The sequence below is a fragment of the Nuphar pumila genome, chromosome 13 (genome assembly GCF_984573655.1).
Source record: "Nuphar pumila chromosome 13, dmNupPumi1.hap1.1, whole genome shotgun sequence".
NCBI lineage: Eukaryota > Viridiplantae > Streptophyta > Magnoliopsida > Nymphaeales > Nymphaeaceae > Nuphar > Nuphar pumila.
Genome location: NC_143261.1, coordinates 8,905,988 through 8,932,376, shown reverse-complemented (window position 1 = coordinate 8,932,376; position 26,389 = coordinate 8,905,988). Strand labels below are relative to the sequence as shown.

The 26,389-nt window shown below is 37.9% G+C and overlaps 1 protein-coding gene across 1 annotated transcript in view; it reads left to right on the top strand.

The window, feature by feature from the left end:
- LOC149817695 (protein MICRORCHIDIA 2-like) overlaps positions 1 to 26,389 on the top strand; it is a 122,661-nt gene that overhangs the window by 82,882 nt on the left and 13,390 nt on the right. Inside the window, exons 16-18 of the mRNA XM_089983948.1 lie at positions 1,237 to 1,454; positions 1,682 to 1,758; positions 10,546 to 10,634. Coding sequence (XP_089840074.1) covers positions 1,237 to 1,454; positions 1,682 to 1,758; positions 10,546 to 10,634 — 384 coding nt within the window. The remainder of the gene's footprint in view (positions 1 to 1,236; positions 1,455 to 1,681; positions 1,759 to 10,545; positions 10,635 to 26,389) is intronic.

Genomic DNA, 26,389 nt, shown 5'->3' with positions numbered 1-26,389 from the left:
AAAATTGTCTATTTTAAGGTAAAAAACAAAAAAAAATCATTTCTGGGGCTTCTGAGTCACCGCTTATTCTGGTTGAACTGGGTTTTCTTAAGCTACTCTCATTTTGTGTTAAATGTTGCTAGAATAACCGGAGTCTCTGTTGGTCATTTTAGTAGTTCTGTTAAATTAAGGACTTTGTGTTAAGATTTTGTTATGGTGGCATTTTTGGAATTGAAAGTCTTCGTTATGTGATTCCTTGTCCTGTCAAATTGGGTCCGAGATCCCTGCCCATGCATGTCAAGGATGGTTCACTACAAATAACCATCATAATTATGTGCAGACAAATTTTTTGAGAAATTTTGACATTTCTATCTTTTCCTTTTCTTGGTAGTATGTACATTTTTTGCAACGAAGCCTCAAACATAAGCCCCAGAAAAAAAAATTCCGGGGGCCGCTGCCCCCCTACGGTCCCTCGCCAGGGGCGCCCACCTCTGGACCCCCGCCCGCTGACCGCGCAGCGGGACCCGCGCCGGGGGGAGCCCTCGGACCCCCCTTTCTGCAAGGGCAAAAATACAATTTGCAAAGTTTATAAAAACACTCATGCTGGTGCCAAACTTTAGAGGACAATATCCACACACACACACATATATATATATATATATATATATATATATATATATATATATATATATATATATATATATATATATATATATATATATAGCCGAGTCCCTGTGTCCAAAATTTTTAAAATTGCGCTGCACCCGTGTCGCACCCGCACCCGCACCCATGTGACATAGGTACATACATTGGTATGTATGTATATATATTCACTTTTAGCATCTCTCTCTATTATATATATATGTGCCTTTTGTATTTTAACTAGTCTAGACTTAAAATTACCAATCTAGAACTTGTTCTGTGGTAAATGGACTGTGGAGATCCCACCTGTGTTATCAAAAACTCCGAATCCACGTGATATATCCAATGGCTTCTGTTAGAATATTGGTAGGATTTACTAGACAGTCGGATCTGTCAATGGTAAAAAGAGGTATCCCATATATTTTATCTTGTAACTAAAATCTTAAATGGTTTGTGTTCTTTCTGACAAATGGGACACTATAGCATATTAGAGACATAATAGTGCATGCCCTCCATTTGATGCTATATAGCAATCATGTATTTGGTTAAGATAACACAACTCTTATGATTATGATATTGCATTCAAGTTTAGTTTCTTGTCCTCTTTGTCCACAGGAGGCGTCGATGTCATCTCACAGGGTATAAGACCCCTCTGCATAATGTAACTGTAGACAGTTGGCATGGGAAGTCTCCTCCAGTTCAATCTGTTGTAGGGTTAGCTGCTTCTAGTGGAACCAAAAGTTCACAGCCAAATCCTCACTCTCGTGATGCTTTTCAAACAAAAATGAAGACTAATTTGTGTCAAAGTCAAGCGTATGGTGCAGCCATTCCAGGTTATGGTCATCATTATCAATCACTGTCATTCAATCAAGCTGGGATAAAATCTTGTCTACTGTTAGATCCCGTGATCCTAATCCTGTTTCTTTTTCATCTCTCTTTTTGGCTTGCCTAGCTGATCAGTATTTTACTTGATGTTTTTGGTTTTCATTAACCTTAATGGTAACTTTTAGCGTTCTAAGCATGTTTCTTTTGTTCCTTTTTTCCTTCTGTTTTATTACAGTTTCAGGCAGTTTGATTGGTGCCTCACCTGCCATCCAAAATGCTATTACATCTGGCAGGACAGTAGAGGGTGGACAGGTAGTTTTATTTTTCTCCCTCTTTTTACATGGTCAGATAGATCTTAGATGTGCATCTTTGTGTGTTATTTTTCTTATTTTGCTATTTGAAATGCAATGTGGTCTGTCACCTGGGTACGGGTGCATCTGCGGGTACAAGTATGGGTATGGAGGGTATGACATGGCAATTCCAAAAAATGTGGGTACGGGGATACAGCTATATATATCACATAAATACAAAATAAACTGAATATAATCTAAATATATATGCTATATCTAAAATATATACTATATACTGAAAATATGAAGTTATAAACTGAAAATATAATTGTAAATTATAAATTGAATACAAACTTGTATGTACAGAGGGTAAAATGGTGTGTCCGGGTGTTGACGTGTGTTGACACGTGTCAACACAGGTATGGAGGTTATAATGGAGTGTCCAGGTACCATAGAATGCGGTATTAAGGGCTTCTGTTGCTTGACTAGTAGTGATTCCACTGGAATGTGTCATAGATATCAAGGTTACCACAACATGCCTACATTTTCTTTCTGCTGCACCATTCTGTTATGGTGTATTACATTTCTGTTTGATTCATGCTTAGCAGTAAAACATTTGAAAATATTGCCTGCCACTAAAAATTTCCATTTCATTCGTATCTTGGTTGTAGTTGCTAATGTTTATTAGTTGCCTTTATTTCAAATTCAAGTCAATGTGAAAACACATTTCTTCACAGGGTTCTTTCTAGTCCGGATGATCTTTTGAGGCACTTTTATGATTTCAAACAATCCAAAGGCTTGTTTCATATATTCCAGTATAGTATATGCTTGGACATGCTTGTCAGATCTTGTTCTCATACTCTACTGCATATTTTTTCTTACACAGATGCAACTGCTAGCTGTAGTTACTTTCCAAGAAACTGTTTTTTGAAAAAATTAATTACATTTTTATGCATTTTAGAAAACCTGATTTCTTCCTGAGAACAACCACTTTTAAATTCTTCCTAGGAGAAACCCACATTGCCAAATTGCTGAAAACAATATTAGTGACCATGCTTTAAATGAGTATAGCTGATTATATGCTCTGGAAGGTAATAAACTTTTCTTATAGAGAAACATTTTTACTCTTTTATATATCTTCAATATCATGTAAAATTCAACAGTCTGAAGGTATGCAGGCACAGGGATGTCTATGCCTATTTTCTATTGATAAAGCAGAAATTTTAGGTGCACGAAATCATTAATGAATTATTTGACTATGTTGGTGCTTCAGGTTATGCGGTTAATTTGATGACATGTGATACTTAATTCTATTTTGACTATGAAGCCATCAAGTGAAATTTAAGTTATTACAAATAAGTGTCAAGAGCCTTCATGAGTACCCCCGAATCAAAATTTTGAAAATTAAGATTTGGTTTATATCCCTTTTCGACCATCTATGAAAAAATTTAACTTATTTCAGTTAAAATATGCACTGTTCTTTTCTATTTCTTATTTCAGTTAAAATATGCACTGTTCTTTTCTATTTCTTATTTCAGTGAACAAGTGTCATGCATCTACTCACACATGCAGACATAAAAGACAGTTCCCATTCTCATTTTCTACCCAGTATGTAAATGATAGTTCTGTGAGGTCATTATTGAAATCAGGGACGCATCACCAGAGATTGAGAGAGAGGAGGAAGAAGAGAGATAAAAGAAGAGGGCTGCAGCAATACTCCACTCACCTAATGTAGGTCGTGGGTACCTTTTAATAAAAAATATTACATGTACAAGAATGCCCCTAGAATTAATATACAATATAACTTACATTAAAGGGGAAAAACAGGAAACAAATGAATACATTAAAGGGGTGTTACATTAGGGATCAGTAATGACGTCAATCCGGATCCAGATCTAGATCTGGATCTAGACCCAAAGTGTCATGTCTCAATAGCCTCTCTCAACTTGTGCATGGTGAGAACCATTGACAACTTGCTCTTCTGGACCCAAAGTGTCACGTCTCAATAGCCTCTCTCAACTTGTGTATGGTGAGAACCATTGACAACTTGCTCTTCAAATACCAAAACCTCTGCTTGCTTAGCCCCTTTATGAACAAATCAGCCACTTGATCTTGAGTCCCAACAAAATGGGTTGTAATCTCCCCACTTTTTATTTTGCTTCTGATAAAAGGTCGATCTATTTCAATATGTTTGGTTCTTCCTTGCTGAAATAATTAAGTGAGATCTTAATCGCACTTTGATTACCACAGAACAATATGGAACTTGGTGTATGTTGATTTAGATTAGACAATAAATACTTAATCTAGGTTACCTTCGATGAAGCTACCGCCATCAACCGATACTCGGCCTCAATATTGGAATGGGCCACCGTCTTCTGTTTCTTGCTGCTCCACGAAACTAGATTTTTTCCAATAAAAACACAATATCTAGAAACTGATCTTTTTTCATCTGGATCCCCTGCCCAATTCGCATATGAAAAGCCCATCATTGTTATCATGTCCTCACCACTATCCCTTTTTCAATAGCAGAGCCCATCTCTAAAAGTGCCCTTCAGATATCTAAGGATCCTCTTAACTGCTTCACCGTGACTAGTTCGTGGACAATGCATGAATTGCGAAACTTGATTCACTGCAAATATACAACATCAAGACGAGTAAAAGTAAGATATTGGAGTATACCCACAATGCTTCTATATCTTGTAGGATCATCATAAATTTCTCCTTCATCACGTCCAAGCTTCTGCTGCAATACACTCAGAGTCAACATTGGCTTACAATCCTTTATCCCAACCTTGTTGAGAGGATCAATCGTATACTTGTGTTGAGTCAATATTAATGCATTTTTTCTCCTATCAACCTCCACGCCCAAGAAATATTTGAGATCCCCAAGATCGTTCATTTTAAACCTTTGACTCAACACCTCTTTGATCTCATTAACATGTTCTTCAGAGTTCCCTGCAACTATGATATCATCCACATAAATTAGTAACACAATTATCCAACCCTGAGCTTTATAAATAAAAAGAGAATGATCTAAATGGGATCTACAAAATCCTTGTTTCTGAATCTCGAGTGAAACTTTCAAACCACGATTTAGATGCTTGTTTGAGGTTATATATGGCTTTGTTTAGCTTACGCACATAACTAGTGGGATCCTTTTCATTGTACCATTGTGGCTGCTCCATATACACTTCTTTAAGATCTTAATGCAAAAAAAACATTTTTGACATTTAGCTCGCTCAAGAACCAACCGTGATCAACTGCTAGAGAGAGAATGACTCGAATAGTCCTCATTTTTACCACTGGACTGAAGGTTTCTTTGTAGTCCAGTCTTTGTTTTAAGTGAACTTCTTTGCAACCAGCCTTGCTATGTACCTCTTTATGCTGCCATCTGGTTTATATTTGATATTGAGCACCAATTTTGATCCAACAACGTTCTTATCTACAGGTCTTTTAACTATATCCCAAGTTTTGCATTCATATAATGCTTGCATCTCTTTGTTCATGACCTCAATCCATTTGTTGGATTTTGAAGTTTGGTTATAAAAACGGGATTCTTCGTTTTGAAATAGCAGTAAAAAATGCTTGATGTGCAATATTGAAGCTTTCATAGCTCACCCACCGATCAATAGGGATGGCAGTGGGGCGGGGCGGGGGACAAGGTCTCCACCCCCGCCCCGCCTCAAGATTAGAACCTTCATCCCCGCCTCCATCCCCGGCGGGGATGGATTTTAACCTCCACCCCCGCCTTCATCCCCGTTTCATGTCCTCCATCCCCGGTTCAAACGGGGATGAGGCGGGGCGGGGATATTGTGGGGAAAAGTGACAGGGATGGGTCGGGGCAGGGGGATGAGGCGGGGATCGTGGCGGGGACGGGGCGGGGACGGGAAAAGTGTACGTCCATCCTCGCCTCCATCCCCGAACAGGGATGGATTTTAACCTTCGTCCCCGCCTCCACCTCCGTTTCATACCCTTCATCCCCGGTCCAAACGGGGCAAGGCGGGCCCCCGCTTTCCCCCAGTTCACTGCCATCCCTATCGATCAATAGGGTGTCAGACTCTTTCTGATCTTCTTGTTGTTTGGCAATTCTGATCATCCTACAGTGCAATGGTTATTTGCTCCAAATCATTTTCGGAGGTACTTCTGTATACCTTTGAACTTACCATCCACTGAATCTAATATGCTGATTTACTGCCCTGCAACAGACTGCTCCTCTATTCTGTCTCTTGAATCAGCAAGCTCACCATTAGCTTCATTATGTTGTGTAACCGACTCCACGGGAAATAGACTATCACTCATCCATGGCTGATTGCACACTCTGAAACTTGCTGTCTTTGGAATCAAAATTCAGTTCGTAAAAGACAACATTCCTTACCATTTATAATCGTCAGCATATCTAACAAATTTACAGATGTATGCCTTCTTATCAAAGTTAGTCCTCAAAGATGCATTAACATGAACATAAGTGTAGCCATATGTTTTTAGGTAATCATAATCAAGTTGTTGTCCAAACAGCTCATAGTATGGTGATTTATCTTGGAGAACTTTCATTGGCATCATATTAATTTTTTGGACTGTTATATGAAATGTTTTTATCCAGAGAAACAAAGGAACTTTCCCTTCATTTATCATGGCAATAGCACTCTCCACTATGTACCTGTATTTTCTCTCAGCAAATCCATTTTGTTGGGGTGTTTGGGGACAAGACACTCTTTGATTAACTTCATTTTCTTTAAGATATTCAATAAAGTCATTTGATGAGTACTCGGCCCCACCTGCACACTGGAAATTAAGAATGGATAGGAAAAACTGATTTTGAATCAAAGCATGAAAGTTTTTAAAGATTTTAAAAACTTCATGTTTGTGTTTTACAAAGTATATCCAAGTATACCGAGAATATTTATCAATGAAATGATGTAATATCGACTTCCAGAGGAAGAAGTATTGGGAGCCGGTTTCCATACATCTGAATGAACAATTTCAAACAATTTAGAAGCTCTTTTATTAATGGAAGCAAAAGGTATTACATGACTTTTTGACACTTGACAACTTGGACAGGCTTTATTATTTGACTCTCAACTCAGATTTGACCGCGAAATTAGACTACTAGATACAAGTTTTTTGACAAAGGCCTTATTACAATGTGCTAGGCGACTATGCCAATTCATGAAATAAGGTGAAGAAGAGCTTCTAGATTTTTCAGCAGGGTTGTTCTAAACGCGTCTTAACAGATTCTCCTTGAAGAGATACATATTCCCTCGCCTTTCTCCTTTAGCGAACATCCTCTTCATGTGAAAACCCTTCAAATAAAATTGAGTAAAAACGATGCAAGATTTGGTATCATCAACAAGTTTAGAAGCAAAAACAAGATTTTTTTTTTTTAATTTTAAGAGCAAGAAAAGCATCGGACAATTGAAGACTAGAATTGGACATGGGAATGAATACTTTTTAGTGTGTGTGATGGGCTGACGTGTGCCATCTCCAGTAATAACTCTATCTGTACCAAAATAAGGAGTCAAGTTTTTATATTTACCTTCATCCCTGGTAATATGATTCGTCGCTCCTGAGTCCATATACCAAACTCCCTGATCGTTTTGTTTTAGGTTCAACCCTGCAATAGCATCCAATGGAAGTTGCTTTTTCATCGATAACTGCAGTTATGTCCCTGATCCCCCTGATTTGCTTGCTGTATTTTTTGCCTATCAATTGACTTCTCTATTATACTTTGGGCCATCTTTGAACCAACAATTGTCTTTAACAAGACCTGACTTCTTGCAGATGAAACGTGGGGATCTTCCTGCCTTGATAGGGGATAGGAGGAGTGTTCGGAAGGAGAAGCAACCCACAACCTCCCTGATTTCGTCGTTGTCCTCGTCCCTGTCCTCCTTGCATTCCTCATTTTCCTCTCCCATATTGTATACCCGATATGAGTACATTGTGGCTATCTGCTGCAATTGTGAAACTCTTTGTTGTACCTATCCGATTCCTGGCCTCTGAAACCTGTGAATATGTCTACACAGGCCTACTCCATAGCTCTAAGTTGTACAATTATCAGGGATACTCACTAAGACCTCCTGTGATATTGTGGGCGTGATATAAGCGATCATGCTTCATCCAGGATACATATTCCGGATTTCGAACATGAACAATAGCAATGACAACCTTTTTTTTATCCTTTTCTTCTCGCAAAACAAATTGTGGTGGGATTTTAACCAAAAACCCATCCAGGTGTCCCGAAAGATCTTGGCTTCTAATAAAAGAAATTATATCTCTTTCAGGTAAGGAAATTGGAAGTAGTCAGTTTTTCTGAAACTAGCTAGTCAAGAAAGCTAGTTGATAGGACCGAGGAAGAGGAATCCATACAACAAACAACACCAACTACGCCTTTATCCCAAAACAATTGCGGTCGGCGATATGAACCAAAAAAGAAAATCATTCTAGGTCTTCCACATGAATCCATCTCCTCCAATCATTTCTATCCAATGCCATGTCCTCGGTGAGGTTCAAAGCATTCATATCCTTTCCTATCATCTCCATTCGAGTCTTCTTAGGCCTACCCTGACCTCTTTTAACTAATATATTTTTCCATTTCTCCATCCTCCTAACTGGAGCATCATTAGGCCTTCACCGAATATGTCAAAACCATCGTAAATGATTCTCTCTCATCTTATTTTCAATGGATGCAACGCCTACCTTCTTACGTGTCTCCTCGTTTCGAATCTTATCTTTTATTGTATTTCCACACATCCATCTAAGCATACGCATCTCAACTACACTCATTTTTTGAATATGATGTCTCTTGGCAGCCCAACATTTCGTACCATATAGTAAAGTGAGCCTAATTGCCGTCCTATAAAACTTTCCCTTCAACCGCAATGGCATTCTACGATCGCACAACACCCCAGTTGCACTTTTCCATTTCATCCACCCAACCTTTATCCTATGATTTACATCTCCATCATTTTCTCCATACTTTTGAATGATAGATCCCAAATATTTGAAACAGTCATCCACCGGTATTTCTTGCTTACTAAGCTTCACTACACTCCCATCACTACTTCGTTGCTTACTAAACCGACATTCCATATATTGTCTTACTTTTACTCAACTTAAAACCTCTTGCTTTCAATGTATGTCTCCATAATTCTAACTTAGCATTAACCTCAGCTCTAGACTCATCAATCAAAACAATATCATCAGCAAACAACATACACCATGGCACATTTTCTTGAATTGATCTCGTAAGCTCATCCATCACTATAGTAAATAGGAAAGGGCTTAATGTAGATCCTTGATGTAACCCAACCGTTATAGGAAAATTGGTTGTCAGCCCTCCACAAGTGCAGACATTGGTTACTGCTCTTTCGTACATATCTTTAATTATACTAATGTACTTGAGAGAAACACCTTTCTTCATCATTGTCCACCAGAGAACATCCCTAGGTACTCTATCGTATGCTTCTTCAAATAAAAAAAAACCATATGCAAATCTTTGTTCCTCTCTCTATATCTCTCAATAGTTTTTCTGAAACTGGCTAGTCAAGAAAGCTAGCTGATAGGACCGAGGAAGAGGAATCCATAGCAAATGAAATAATAAACAGAAAGAACTACCCGAGTGCTGCTGTCAAATAAAACAAGATGGACTGAAAGGTTCAGTTGCAAACAATAGGCAGGTCTGCCTTTTTTTGGGGGCAGATCAGACTCAGTCACAAAACAATATTTATCAACAGCAGAAAATCGATATTTTCTGTTTTCTAACAAGAATGAATTTTATAGAGAACAGAAAATAGCAAAGAATGATTGAGACTTGAGATCAAGTTGACAAGTTTGGAAAAGAGAGAGATCTGAAACAATACTGGGAAAAGTACAGATCTGAATACTGTAAGAGAAATGCAAATCGATTTTAGATAGTAATAAAAAAGAGAAAAACAAATCGATATATGTATTTTTTGGTGTTCAGGGTTAACATGAGAAAGAAACACCCAAACAGATATTGGGTTCCGATATTTCAAGAAGGAAGACCGGTGATAAAGGGAAGAAAACGTTACAGGAAGGTAAATATGAAAAAAGTATGACCGTGTAGAAAAACCTAAAGCCAAAGTCGTGATCTAGGGCTTTTCATGCAAGAGATATCAGCAAATAGGAAGAAAAGAATAGAGATAAAAACTAGGACCCTTCCAAACTTACCACGATGAGAAGATCCAAACCCAAACTGCACTCTAATACCATGAAAATCAGGGGTGCATCACCATAGATTGAGAGAGAGGAGGAAGAAGAGAGATAGAAGAAGATGGCTACAGCAATACTGCTCAATGTGGGTCGTGGGTACCTTTTAATAGACAATATTACATGTACAGAAATGCCCCTAGGATTAATATACAATATAACTTACATTAGAGGGGCAAAACAGGAAACATATGAATACATTAAAAGGGCATTACATTAGGGATCAGTAATGACATCAATCCGGGTCCTGATCTGGATCTGGATCTAGACCCAAAGTATCTTGAAATGTTCTGATCGTGCTACCAAGTTTACAGTGCTGTATCATATATGCTTCTCTGAGTCTACATGCTATGATTTGGATACATGCAAAATTTGTATTCATCTGTTGAGTAAGGGCTGAAATCTTAATATATTTTGTAATGCATTCTTCTGTGCTTATAAAAAAATTGTCATTATTCAATCCATTTTTGAACAATATAGAATTCAAAGGCCTAGCTTCTTTGTCTGTCTAATCATACATAATTCATTGTTGTGCACTTCATACAGCATTCCATGTGAAAAATGCTCCTGTCATGTTTTGCAGAATTTTGCTGAAGCTGAGGGAGTTATTGATTCGACAGATTCCATATCAGTTGACAAAATATGTGAAGAGAACATACAGCTTTTCATGAGGTAATCTTTTGTAAGCTTACAAATGCAGGAATTAACATTGGTGCTTGTGCTGAAAGAAGAAAGGCTGCAGTATTTCTGCATCATTGCTCTTAGCTGTGTACAGTTGCCTTTTTACTTCATCGTTAGGGACTAAGTCACACGGACTCAGCTAAAAGGTTGACTCACCCGTGTCGACACGCCCCGACATAGGTGCGGACACGGGTGCGGCTTCGGACACAGTCAACTAAGTGTCGGACTCGGTCAATGCACCGGGGCCGAGTCTGTCCACATTTTGGGCTCGGTCAACTTTTACCGAGTCTATTTTTGTCCATTTATTAAAATTAATTTGGACTCGGGTTGGGTCCGGATCCAAGACAGTATCGGGGTCGGATCTTATTATATATATATATATATATATATATATATATATATATATATATATAGCCGTGTCCCAGTGTCCAAATTTTTTGAAATTGCTCCGTAGTCCGTACCCGTTTCGCACCCGTACCTGCACCCACACCCACACCCATGTGACATAGGTTAGGGACTTTTTTCGAAGAGAAATGTATACTCTTTTGAGAGAAATGAACAGTAATTCATGACACTTCCTACTATCTTCCTCTTCTACTAATAAAATTTTCTTCTCATTCATTTCTTCTCTTAATTTATTTTGCAGCCTAGCACTTATAACACCTTCAAGATGTAATTTCAAGTCTCCTAAGATGAAATCAAAGCTCAAGATCTGGTTTGGAGTTATGGGCCTCGTGATTGTCACTAGTGTATAGAGTGTCTTAATGAAGTTTGGTTGTTTTGCCTCCATAAATCATGATTTTAGATGATTCACGACACAAAAAACAGGTGATTTGGTATTTCACTGTAGAAGTTATGGAGCATTCATGATAAAGGAAGTGAATGCTTGATGCTGAGCTCAATGCTTTTAGTAGTTTGAAGAAGATTGAATAGTTGGCATTGAAGACGAGGGGCATATTGACATCATCAGTGGCACCATCATCATCCTTCACCACTCGATCACACTCTTCTAATACCACACCAGTTGACCATGTGTCTTCTCATTCTTATATATATATATATTTATTTATTTATGTGGAAATATGCTTTGTATTCTTGAGTGTTTAAGAACGGTGATACATTAGCATTTTCTGGCCATATTACACCATGAGATTGGCTGCAATTCCCAGGGTCACACCAGCCAGCATGGACGGTGCTACCCTTATTTGTCAAAAGTGCTAGTCGGCGCCTAGGCGCGGCCTAGGCAAGACCAAGAAAACAAAATATCAAGAAAAGCATAAACATTACAATAAATAGTTAATTTTAGTAACAAAGATATGATTGCAATTATGAATTAAGCAAGCATGTGTAATTTGGTGTAAAATATCATAAAATTGCATTGTATTGAACATAAAACACACACACACACACACACACACACACACACACACACACACACACACACATATATATATATATATATATATATCATAATCACAAATATCAATATCGGCTATATCTCAATGAGGTATAATATTGGGATATTATAGGTTTTTCAATAAATCTCAAGAAAACTTTGGAATTAACAAATAAAACAAAAAAAAGAAGAAAAACATAAGAAAAAATAGATGTAAAGCCAGGGATCCACCGACAACTCCCTTTTCCCTTCCTCTTTCTTTCCTTTTTTTCCTTTCTTTCCTCTTTCTTTCTTTCTTTCTTTTCTTCCTTCCCTTCTTTATTTCCTTCTTTTCTCTTTCTTTCTTCCCTTGCAAGGCAGCCAACAATAGCCCCCTTTCCCTTCCTCTTTCTTTCCTTCGTTCCTTTTGTAATGAAACAAGAGAAAACCCACAAAGGAGGTACAACAAACAATAGAAATTGCACAAGCAATAGTCCACTATGGGACAATACACAGTTCAAGTGAGAACAATCACAAAGGCACAATACGTGCATACAAAAGCCACAAAGGGCACACACAATACAAAAAAATGTCTTTACTGTGAAAAATGCTTAGAAAGCATTGAGTTGCACTATAGGGGAGAGCCCTATTTTTAAGCAAACAAAGAGGTAAAGGGGGCAGCCCAACTAGTGGTTGGGCTAGCCCCCAACGGCCATAAATATGATCGACTAGTTGGGGCTGCCCCAACATTCATATAGTACACAACCTTTACAAAAAGAAAAAGGAAATAAAAAAGTGAAAAATAAATAACAAAGACCCCTAGTGGGTCGACCTGATGGGTATTATTCAGTTTACGTATAATGAAATATATATATATATATATCTATATATATAATGTGCATCCTAGCACTGCTCTTCAAACTTACGACGTGATCACTAAAAGTTTGCCAAGAAAGACAAAAAATGAGGTGAAGGTAAGGCCTTAACGAAAAAATCTGCCAGTTGACATTCTGAAGTCACATATAGCAGCTCAAGTGTTCCTGTCAGACATAGTGACAATCCATCTCTATATACTTGGTTCATTCATGGAAGGTGTGGTTGCTTATAATGTAGATATCACACTTATTGTAGCAGCACATCTTCGAAGGACTAGAGATGACTAAGCCCATATCTTTAAGAGGACTCCGCAACCAAATAATCTTTTCATGGCTCAATATTTAGCTTCAGTAGATGACAGTGAGATCTTCTGATGGTTCTTATGTTAGAAATTATGTGAGAAAGGATTTACAAGAATGCATAATGCATTCATAAGGTCCAACATTGGACCAACACAACCCCACAATGGGGATTAACAAAATGGTCCACTAAGGGACACCACAAGAAGCCTACGACGAGGCATAAGTTGCATATGCTTTATTGAATGAGGGCCTAAAAGGCCATGAAATACATGAGGGATAACACCTCTATTTATACACCGAGTGAGAGAGAGAGAGAGAGTGAGAAAGAGAGGACCTTGGGAGGCCCAAAAGGAAAAATAAATAATAAAAAAAATGAAAATGGAAAATAAACTACTGTAAAAAGACTAAAATGCTCCTAATGGACAGAATTACAAAAATACCCTTTATCGGGTATGATATATATATATATATATGATATTATGATTAGATATATTTTAAAATCTTACACCTCCAAGATATAAAAGAGTTCCCTAAAAACACATACAAACCAGTATTTGAGACTCTATCATTAGGATTATCTCCTCAATCTACATTAGTACAATCTATTAAATCTTGAGACGAAGAGGAGGATAAAAATATCCCTTTGGTTATAGAATTCTTGACATATTTGACAATTCACATAATAGCACTCATATGCACCGTAGATGATGCATGTTGGAACTCACTGGCTGAGTGTACCTCATGGGCAATGTCTGGTCTTGTGATGAATAAGTAGGTCAAGGATCCAACCAGTTGTCATTATGAAGTTGGATCTTTAAGAGGAGTTCTATTCTCTAATCTTAGTTTTGCATTTACAACTTTCGACATGTCAACCTTCTTATAATCAGAAATTCTAGATTTGACAATAATATCTGCAGCCAACTTCATTTAAGACAATATATATCCTCTAGGTGACTAAGCCACTTCAATAACTAGAAAATATCTTAGAAAACTAAGGTCAGACATATCAGAATATTTTTAATTTCACTATTTCTTTTTTGTCACTCTCTGTGCTGATCATATCATCAACATATAATAAAAGTATGACAATATCAGTACCTGTATCTTTAACGACAAGAGCAATGTCAATATAACATGGGCTTATATCCCAAGTTTAACATAACATTGCTAAACCTATCATACCGAGCTTTGGGGGCTTGCTTAAGCCCATACAAAGCTTTCTTTAACTGAAAAACTTTCTCTCTCAATCTCAAGAACGGGAGAAGGATCCATGTCCACTACATTTAAGTCACCGTTCAAAAAGGCATTCTTAACATCAAGTTGGCAAATAGGTTATTTTCTAATGGATGCTAAGGTAACGAGCGTTCTAACATTAGTCATACGAGCTACGGGAGAAAAGGTCTTTTCATAGTCTATCCCGTATTCTTGGAGATAACCTTTGGCCACTAACCTAGCCTTATATCTTTCTACTTATCCATCTCCTTCGGTTTTGACTTTATATATCCACCTACATCGTATAGTTTTTTTTCTTATATGTAATGGTTGGATTTCCCAAGTCTTACCTTTCTTAAGTACTCCTAATTCTAGGTTCATGGCCTCAATCCATTTGAGAATGTCTTTAGCCTCTTTGTAGCTTGAGGGTTCATAAAATAAGTAGATAGCCATAAGAAAGGATCTATATTTAGATGAAAAATTTTCATATGACACAAGCCTTTCAAGATGTCGATGTTCTACTAGATTTCCTAATACTAGTTTCTCCTAGATTTTAGTTTAGAGAATACTTATCTAGTGCACATGGAGTGTGTTCAATAGTTCTTTTAGAATAGCTTTGAATATCGTGATTATGGGTAACCGTCATCAATGTTAAAAAATGTAATATCTTAATATAATATCATTTCTTTCTTTTTACTTTAGTTATGTATTTTAGCTAGAAACTAGTTAGGATAGTTTTTTTAGTTTATTTTTGGACCATTTTGGACTCTTTACTTTTTGACCAAAGTAAAAAAGCAAAGAGTACTAGAGAGTCGTTGGACTCCCAACGACTCTATTTAGAGCCGTTGGGAGCCCAACGACTCCCTCTAGTGGCCCTCTTTGTGTGTTATAAATATGGGGCTATTGCCCCCTTGTAAAGATACTTTTTGTGTAGGTGTTTTCCCATTTGAATAAAGATTGTATTTTCCCATTGCTTTGTATACCTTTTTTTGGGTATATTGTATGAACCCTAGTGGTTCTTGTCAGTGTGCATTCTTTATGAACCTTCGTGGTTCTTGTGAGAGATCTTTTGTGAGTATCATTTGAAGATTCAATTGTGAGTCTCATTTTCTTAGGTGGTATTAAAGCTCGGTAGTGATGAAGCTTTTTTTTTTGTGCATCGAGAAGCATGCCAGTCAAAGTTTGAAAAGAAAAGTGACATTCTTTTCAAGTATATGTGAAGTTGTGATCGTGCAAAAGCTTGGAGGAATGCTCGTACTCACTATCCGTGGTGGAGTAAATATTCTCTCTTCTCTTTATTTTCTTCTACTCTTCTTCTTTCTTTTCTTTGCCCTTTCCTTATCCAAACCTTGTAAAATGGATGACAATGATAATGTCACTATTAAACCCATTAAACTCAACGATTCTAACTATGTTACATGGGCTTCAATTATGAAACACCTTATATGGGGAAATGGATTGTGGGGATTAGTGAATGAGGACCGAGTTGGAACCCAAGTTAATTCTTACAAAAATTGAAGGAGAGAAAGAAATACCTCTTACAGAGCTTGACAAACTAAAACCATTACCACTTATGAGAAAAAGTAGAAAGAATGGAGAATGGGACACGCCAAGATTATGTCTTGGCTCATAAATAGCGTAGATATAAAAAAATATTCAAGTCGCGAAAAATTTGAACATGCCAATGATGTGTGAGACTATCTTAAGAGAATGTATTCTCTTAAAGATATTGCACATGTGTGCAATTTACAAAACCAGGTTCGGAATATGGTTGAAGTGGACAAAAATATTAGAGAATACGACAATAGCTTGTCCCAATTATGGGAAGAGTTGGCTCTTAACTCCGCCAAAATCAAATAAATGCGGAGCACTTTTTCCAATTTGTTAATGGACTAAGATCGGAATTTGAATCTACCAAGTCCATTCATCTTTATCGAGGGAATGTTCCCTCAATAGAAGACAATAGATGAATTGAGCATGGAGGAGAGTAGGCTCAAGAATAGAATCATCAAGAGTGATGATGACTCAGTTCTAGCCGTATCTTGACCGGTAAATCATGTTCGTACATACAAACCTCCAAATTATGGGAGGACCAATGATGGGAGAAATGAAAATGAGTTTGAAAAAAGGAAAATAATTTGTTACTATTGTCGAGAACCAGGACATGTAAAAACTTATTGTCCGAAGTTGAAGAAATCATATGAAAAAAAGGTTGCCTCTGTCGGACCTCCTCAATGATCAAGTGAACCATCCATCAGAAGCATATCCTTAACGCAGTTGGTAGAAGCACCTCAACCTCTGCTCAAAGGAGCATCTTCATCCACTGGAGCCGCCGTATCTTCCGTTGGCATCTCCGACCTTGGTAAATCTCTTTGACTCCTTGACTCTGGTGCTTTCTTTCATATGACACAAAACATTGATATGTTATCCGAATGTTATAACTCAAATGGATCAAATATTTTTACTGCTGATGGAACATTCCTTGAAATCAAAGGAGTAGAAAATTTTGAAAAAGGTTATTAAAACTCAAAAAGATTTTGCATTCCTCATGTTAGATATATTCCTAAGCTCAAACTAAATCTTTTATTTGTCTCACAATTGTCTGACCATGGATGTAATGTTTTCTTTTCCTCTCGTGGATGTCGAGTGCAGGATCACCAGTCAGAGAAGCTGAGTGGGGAAGGCCATAGAGAAGGAGGATTGTACTACATGGATGTTTTGGAAATACCCAAGAAGACATTATGTTGTAATGTTCAAAAAGTTGATTTAGATCTATGGTACAAAAGACTTGGACATCCTAGTGTATCCAAGCTTCATTTTTTTTCAAAGATGGAAATTTTTTGTAATTTTGAAACTTTTACCTGTGAAAAATGTATTCTTGAAAAAATGAAAAGATATACCTTTTCAAGAAAGAACATTTGTCTCTTCACGTCCACTTGAGTTAATGCATTTGTATGTATGGGTCCCACACCAGTTATTTCAAAGGATGACTTTATGTACTATGTAATTTTTGTAGATGATTACACAAGACATACTTGGATCTATTTTCTCAAACATAAATCTGAAGTTTTCTCACATTTTCAAATATTTCAGTCTAGTTAAAAATCAATTCAAGAATGATATTTCATTTTTTTGTACTGATTAGGAGGAGAATTTGTCAAAAAAATTGAAGATTATTTGAATCTATATGGTATTACATATCAAAAATCATGTCCTGATACCTCTCAACAAAACGATTTAGCAGAAAGAAAACATAAACATATTATCGAAACAACATGACCTTTCCTTATCACACATCAAGTTCCAAAGATTTTTTTGACTGAAGCTACTTTAACTACAGTTTACCTTATCAACAGAATGCCATCTTCTTCATTAAACAATATTTCACGTGTTGAAAAACTTTTTAAACAAATCTCAGATTAATCTAGGTTAGGTTAAGAGTCTTTGGGTGCAAATGTTTGTTTTTTCCAACAAAAATGACAAACTTTCCCCTCGTGCTATCCCATGCGCCTTTTTAGGATATGCAAGTCATCAAAAAAGCTATAGATGTTTTGATGTCAAAACCAAAAAATTGTACGTATCAAGGAATGTGTCTTTCTTAGAAAAAGAAAGTTTTTTTTTTAAAGTGAGAACTCTAATGAAATAGATGAATATTCATTTCTGTTGGACTTAGTTCCAAAAATTGATGAAAGTGATATAGATGAGAGTCAAGAAGAGCAACATGACACGACAAATACAGAATCATTTAGTGATCATCCAGATTGTATTCAATACTCTAGACGAGGTAATTTAGAGACACCATGTGCTCTTGAAAAATATACTAAAGGACATGATCAAGTGTCCACTAGAAAGTCATCTAGAGTGTCTAAAGCTCCTGGAAAATTTGTGTCATATAAGTATTTTTCACCAAAATAGCAAGCCTATATTGCTTTAATACACTCTTATATAGAACCTTCTAATTATGATGCATCAAAAGAACAATCCGAATGGGTTGAAGCAATGACAATAGAATTAGAGGCTTTAGAAAAAGCAAATTCTTGGACTATTCAAGATATTCCACTAGGTAAAAAGCTTATAGGTTGTCGATGGATGTATAAAGTTAAAACGAAGAGTGATGACACTCTTGAAAGGTTTAAAGCCCAATTTGTTGCTGTTGAGAATAGGTGGTTTTTAGGTTAAGTTGTTCTTTATTAGAGGTTTTCTGAAATACTTTTTTCATAAGGTGTTAGATGTAATTTCTTTGTTTTGCCTCTCTCTATTTAATATAGAGAGAAGCCCTAATGAGGAATCGAGTTTTCTGTTTTCTTTGTTCAGCCGTATCTCTCTCTCTCTTTCAGGTTCGGTTCATCTTCTACATGGTATCAAAGCTACAGCCGATCGTGGGAACGTGATCGACTGTGAAGTGGGAGCGTGATCGTGCTCTACCAGAACTCAGTCGATTCATGGAGGCTTTCATGATCATGATCAAACTTCGATCACGCTGAGTAATGTTCTAATCAGGTCAGCACTTTAAATATTTTTTTTGGCATTCTGCTGGTCGTGGATGCCTGCTGTAGGTGTCGTATCATCTGCTGTGGGTGTCGTATCATCTGCTGGTCGTGGATGCCTGCTGTGGGGGTCGTATCTCCTCGTGCTCGTCGTGGATGCCTGTTGTGGGTGTCATATCTCATTTTTTTTTGTTTTCTCTCCTCGTGACTACCTACGCTGTTGGGAGTTTGCTGCGACCTGGTGGTGCCGAGTCTTGCTGCTGCTATGACGAGTTGTGTTTTGGTTCATAAGTTGTCGAAGGATATTCCTGATGGGTGGAAATAACAGAATTTTTTTTCTGTTGTCGTGAGTGCTGAATCCTCGTCGAGGTGTGTTCCTGCTGTTTGGGAGCAACAGAATTTTTTTTTGTGTGGCCGTAAGTGTTGAGTTCTTGCAGAAGCTGATTTTGTGTGATATTTACTGGATGTCATGTCGTATATATTGGAGAACAGCAGGTTTAGTTAACATTGTGTCTTGCGACTGCATTCTATCATGTGTGGTGATGTGTTTGGGTGCAGCAAGGATCGGGATTTCTGTGGTAACTACACCAACTGGAATTAATTTTTTAACTCCCTGTTGTGTCGAGTGTTGAAGTTACTCTTCTGTCATGGAAAATAGCAAATGTGATTTCCTGCTGGATTCATCTTTATTTTGTGGAACAGCAGGAGTGGTTTCCTGCTGAGTTGAAGAATTTTTTTTTTCCTTGAACACTTGTTGTTCAAGTGAGTTTTTTTTTTTGGTATGGCTGAAACGTCGAAAGGTGATTCCAAAATGGAACATATTGGGGAGTATAAGGCGTTTGCCAACCCCTTCTCGTATGGCTCTTCTGTTAGGTTGAATGAAACCAACTATGCCAGGTGGTCCAGAACTTTTATGATGTCGGTATCTAGACATCGTCGAAAACATATTTTGTTGGAAGGCGAACCCATTGAGAAATTGGGAAAATATGTTACTTGGGATGAAGATAATGACATAGTTATGTCATGGATCATGAACAGTGTCGAACCCCATATTGCAGATGGATTGATCTACTATAATACAACCAAACTAATGTGGGACAATCTTCGTGATACATACTCACAAGAAACGAATGTGAGTCGTGTCCTACAAGTCGAACAAGAAATATATAACTTGCAACAGGGAGATCAGACCTTGGCCCAGTACTATGCCTCTGTCAAAGCTGCGTTTGAAAGACTTAATGCTCACCGGCCTTTGTGTTGCTCGAAGCAAAAGGATCATCAAGAACAAACCATGGTTGCTCGTTTTCTTACAGGTCTCTCTTCAGATTTTTCTGTTGCAAAAGTTCAAATGTTGACTGGTTCAGATGTTCCCACTCTTGCTGACGCTTACAATCGTCTGAGTAGACTTGCGATATCTCTGCCACAATCTCAGCCTGTGACTCAGACATCTGCTCTTGTTGCCCCATCTAGTTATGGCCGTGGAAATATTCAGAATATCAGAGGACGAGGACGTGGACGTGGTATGGGAGGCAGATGAAAGCTTCAATGTACATTCTGTGGAAAATCTGGACACTTAGAAGATCGTTGTTGGGATAAGCATGGTCGGCCAATCTCTTCTGCATCAAAGTCATATAATCCTAAAGCTCATGTTACTACTATTGAGGCAACTAATGCACAAGAGAATATCACTGCAAATGAAAGTAGTATCACCCTTAGTCGTGCGGAATATGATGAGTTGATTGCTCTCCGACCTTTGAGTTCCAGTTCTCCTGTAGCTGGTATTGCCTATTCAACCGGGAATTATCTCCATCCGAATGATAGTAAGTGGGTTATTGACTCTGGTGCATCCAGACATTTGTGTGGAAATTCTCGTGTTTTTTCAGATCTAAAGGTCATTAAGGCTCAACTTGGAGTCTCATTAGCCGATGGGAGCTCCTCCCCGGTTGTTGGTCAGAGAAATATTTCTATATCCTCCTCATTACAGTTGAAAAATGCTCTTCATGCTCCAAACTTTCCTCAAAGTTTAATTTCTGTTAGTTGCCTTATAAAAGAACAAAATTGTAGAGTAATATTTGATCCAATGGGTTGTCATTTTCAGGATTTGCTGACGGGGAAGAAGATTGGTGGAGGCTATGAAGAAAATGGAATTTACTACCTACATTATCCAATGGGTTCTGTTCATGCTGCAGTGGACCATTCATTCAGCCCTGTTCAGTAGCATCGTCGTCTTGGTCATCCTTCATTGTCAAAGCTTCGGTCGGTCTTTCCTCAGATTCCTTCCACCACATCATTTCAGTGTGAAGCATGTCAGTTGGGCAAGCATCATCGAAGTTCGTTCCCGTTGAGTCAGAGTCAGTCGAGTAATAAAGTTTTTGAACTTCTTCATGCAGATGTATGGGGTCCTAGTAAGATTCCTACTAGGACTCAGTGTCGGTATTATCTTGTTATTGTTGATGATTTCTCTAAGTTATCATGGGTATTTTTAATAAAAGAATGATCTGAAGTTCCAAGTCTTATCAAATCCCTAATTCTTGAAATAAAAACTCAGTTTGAATCTATTGTCAAGATTGTTCGCACTGATAATGCTCTTGAGTTTAAATCAAAAGATCTGTTACAATTTTACCAAGATCATGGCATCCAACCCCAAACTTCCTGTGCCTATACATCTCAACAAAATGGGGTGGTTGAGCGAAAACATCGGCACCTCCTTGATGTTGCAAGGACCATTATGATTCAATCCAATGTTCCTGCATCATACTGGGGTGATGCGATTACCACTGCTTGCTATCTGATCAACCGCATGCTTTCGTCTTCTGTGGGTGATCAAATTCCATTACATATCCTAAAACCTAATGCCCCACTTTTTTCTTTCTCACCAAAAATATTTGGATGTGTCTGTTTTGTTCATAAACTTGGCCCTGACCGTGATAAATTAGCAGCTCAAGCTACAAAATGCATATTTATTGGTTATCCGAAAAATCAGAAGGGCTATCAATGTTATGATCCTATTTCTCGCCGAGAGTATGTCAGTGCGGACGTATCTTTCCTGGAATCCTCTCCATATTACTCTAGTTCCGGTTCTCCATTGCAGGTTGATCCAGCTGAGTCTTTTCCATTACCTATACCTCCTTTTCCTTTGGAATCTGTGCCCTCCTTACCGAACCAAACTTCATCCTCTTCCAGATTTAATAATCCTCCATTGGTATATGTGCGTAGAGCTCCACTTCCTCAAGAGCCTTCATCTTCTTCTTCTCCTGAGGTAAGTTCTACTGACAATAGTGTTCTTCAGGATGATGATAACAGGCCTATTGCTCTACTAAAAGGGACAAGACAATGCACCTTATATCCCATAGCTCATTTTGTCTCCCATGCCAGAATTGGACATAAGATGAAGTCTTTTATTTCAGCCTTGTCTGCTGAAACCATTCCTCTGAACTATCAGCAGGCAGCACTTGATACTCGCTGGAAGATGGCTATGCAAGAAGAAATGACAGCTTTGGTATCTCAGCATACCTGGGATCTAGTTGATTCCCCAGCAGATGCTGACATTGTTGGTTGTAAATGAGTATATACAATAAAGTACAAATCTGATGGTTCTATTGAAAGGTACAAGGCCAGATTAGTCGCGAAAGGATATACCCAGACATATGGAATTGACTTCTTTGAAACGTTTTCTCCTGTTGCACGGATGGGTACCATCCGTCTTGTTCTCTCAGTAGCTGTTCAGCATGGCTGGAACTTGTGTCAATTAGATGTGAAAAATGCCTTTCTTTATGGGGATCTCTCCGAGACCGTTTACATGCAACAACCTCCAGGTTTTGAGGTTGAGGGGGAGTGTCATAAGGTGTGCAAATTGAGAAAGGCGATTTATGGCTTGAAACAAAGTCCTCGTGCATGGTTTCAAAAGTTGTTTGAAGTGATGTCAAGCTTTGGTTTTAACAGATCAGCAGCAGATCATACTCTTTTTATAAAGAAAACTAACTCTGGCATAGTTGTTATGGTAGTATATGTGGATGACATCATTCTTACAGGAGATGATGTGAAAGCTATTGAAGCCACAAAAGCTCATCTTCACAAACACTTTGTTACAAAAGACCTTGGTTCACTCAGGTATTTTCTGGGTATAGAAGTTGCTAGAAGCCGTGAAGGGATGGTTCTGTCTCAACGGAAGTATGTTCTTGACTTATTAAAGGAAACATGCATGTTGGAAGCTAAACCAGCAAATATTCCCATGGACCATAAAGTTCAGTTGGTTGAAGAAGGGTCAAAACCTGTTGATAGCAAACGCTATCGCTCCCTAGTAGGGAAGTTACTATATGTAACTGTGACCAGACCAGATATTGCTTTAGCAGTAAGCAAAGTTAGCCAGTTCATGGACAAATCAACTGAGGTACACTGGAATGCAGCTATAATGATTCTCAGATATCTAAAATCCTCTCCTGGAAAGGGGTTACTGTTCAAGAAAGGTGGAACTCTGGAGATAGTAGCTTATTCTGATGCTGACTATGCTGGATCTGTAGTAGATAGAAAGTCTACCACAGGATTCTGTGTGCTTCTGGGAGACAACTTGATTTCATGGAGAAGTAAGAAACAAAATGTGGTTTCCAGGTCGAGTGCAGAATCAGAATATCGGGCTATGGCCCAAACAACTGCTGAATTGATATGGGTTCGCACTGTTCTTAATGATCTCCAGGTGAAGGTTTCTTCTCCAATGACCATGATGTGTGATAACAAAGCGGCAACATATATAGCAAACAATCCTGTCTTTCATGAGAGAACAAAGCACATTGAGGTTGATTGTCACTATGTAAGAGATATGATTCAAGCTGGTCATATCACTACAAAATACCTAAAGTCTGAAGACCAAGTTGCAGATATGTTTACAAAGCCTCTTGCTAGGCCTAATTTCTCCAGATGCTGTGACAAGCTGAGCATGATAGATATCTATGCTCCAGCTTGAGGGGGAGTGTTGAGAATAGGTGGTTTTTAGGTTAAGTTGTTCTTTATTAGAGGTTTTCTGAAATACTTTTTTCATAAGGTGTTAGATGTAATTTCTTTGTTTTGCCTCTCTCTATTTAATATAGAGAGAAGCCCTAATGAGGAATCGAGTTTTCTGTTTTCTTTGTTCAGCCGTATCTCTCTCTCTCTCTCTCTCTCTCTTTCCGGTTCGGTTCATCTTCTACAGTTGCAAAAGGCTATTCAAAAATATGAAATAGACTATGAAGAAACTTTTTCTCCGGTTGCTAGAACGACTACAGTTAGGATATTGATAGCTCTAGCGTCTTCAAAGAAATGACATATATATCAAATAGATATTAAAAATGCATTTCTTAATGAAAATCTAGCTGAAGAAGTATATATGAAACCACCACCTGACATTAATATTTCAAAAGGAAAAGCTCTTCGATTAAATAAGACTTTATATGGGTTTAAACAAGCCCCAAAAGCTTGGTATGATAATTTAGTCAAGTTATGATTGATTTTGTTTTTCAATCTTGCCTTACTAGCACAACTTTGTTTGTTAAGAATTCTAATGCATGTATTATCATTCTTCTTCTCTATGTAGACGACATGATCATCACTAGAAGTGATAAGCAGGGAGTTGACAACATTAAAAAATTTCTCAAAACATATTTCGAAATGAGTGATTTGGGTTTCTTAAAATTATTTCTTGGTATAGAAGTTGCTTATTCTTCTAGAGGCTATTTGTTAACTCAGTCTAAATTTGCTTTGGATATTGTTGATAGGTCTGGTATCTCAGATGAAAAACAGGTTGACACTCCTGAAGTTGTGAATATCAAAATGAAGATTGATGATGGAGAGTCACTTGAAAATCCAACACCTTACAGACAACTTGTCAGGGAACTATCTTATCTCTCTATTACAAGACCCGACATTGTGCTTGTCGTCCACACAACAAGTCAATTTCAGTATGCTCCTACCACTGTCCATATGAGAGCTATTTTGCGCATTATTAGATATATTAAAACTTTCATTTTTATAGGATTTTTTTTGTCTGCTTCTTTCTTATGTAGATTGGGGAGGTGATCCCAATGATCGACATTCAACTACTGGTTTTTATGTATTTTTAGGTGAATCATTGATTTCATGGAGGTGCAAGAAGCAACAAAAGGTCTCTCTCGTCAACTGAAGCCGAGTATAAGGCAATGACTACAACCACTATGAAAATAGTCTGGCTAAGGCGTTTGCTTTATGACATGGGTGTTGAAAGTACAAGAGCATCCCGGCTATGCTGCGACAACAAAAGTTCTATTTATATCGCTAGCAACCGGACATTCCACGAACACACCAAGCATATTGAAATAGATTGTCACTACATGCGAGAACAATTTCTACGTGGCACCATTGATCTTCCCTATGTTTCTTCATAATATCAACGGGCAAATTTCTTCTCAAAATTTGTTGAACCATGTCCTTATCGCTAATGGGGCATCCAATGACAGCTAACTGATCAACAATGCTTTTCATTTTATTCAAAAATTCCATGACGGTCGAAGATTCCTTCCTCATCATCTGAAACTCACGCTTGAGGAATACAACTCGAGCTTCTGAAATCTGAGAATATGTGTGAAGGGCTGATTATCATATTCTCACGACTTCATTGTTGCGTTTACCTGAATTACCAAAGTTTGAAGATTTGCACGCTAAGTTGTTACAGTATGAGATGTCATTAAAAGGTTTCCCCGAGGAACCTCACAAGCAAGGACACACTCAGGATGTTCTTGCTACAGGAATCGGCTATGGACGAGGGAGAGGTGGATTCAGTTTTCGAGGACGCGGAGGACAGGGCAAAAATACATCAGGGGGACGTGGGCTTTTACCCACTCCTAATGTTCTTCCGAGTTCTCAAGGACAGAGAAACGTGCCCACATGCTACATATGTAACAAAAGGGGTCATGTTAAGGCTAACTGTTGGTTTAACCCACAAAATAAAGACAAAAACCAGCAAGGAGAACATAAGAAAGGAACTGAATCAAATGGAGAATTTAAAGAATTGCTTATGTCAGCCCTAGTAGCATTGAATTTGAAACAGAATGAGGAGGGGACATGGTATGTTGATTATGGGGCAGCAACCCATGTTACTGGAGATGCAGGTAAGCTTCTAAATCCTATTTCTTATTTTGGCAGAAATTGTATAGTCACTGGAGATGGATCCTGCCACTCTAATTGTCATGTTGGAAATTCGGTTATCCCTATGTCCAAGTTCATTCTCAAACTTTCTAATGTTCTCCATGCCCCAAATATCAAAAAGAATATTATTTCTGTTTCCAAACTAGTCAATGATAATCATGTTTCTGTTGAATTCACTCCTTCTTCTGTTCGTGTGAAGGATCTCCACTCGAAGAAAACATTCGCTGAAGGGAAGCGACAGGGCAACATGTACGTCTTTCAAGAGGATCCTTCTACATGTCGTCAACCAATCTGTAATACCTTGAAGCCTTCGTCTGTGTCTTCCTTTGCCCCCTCTGATTT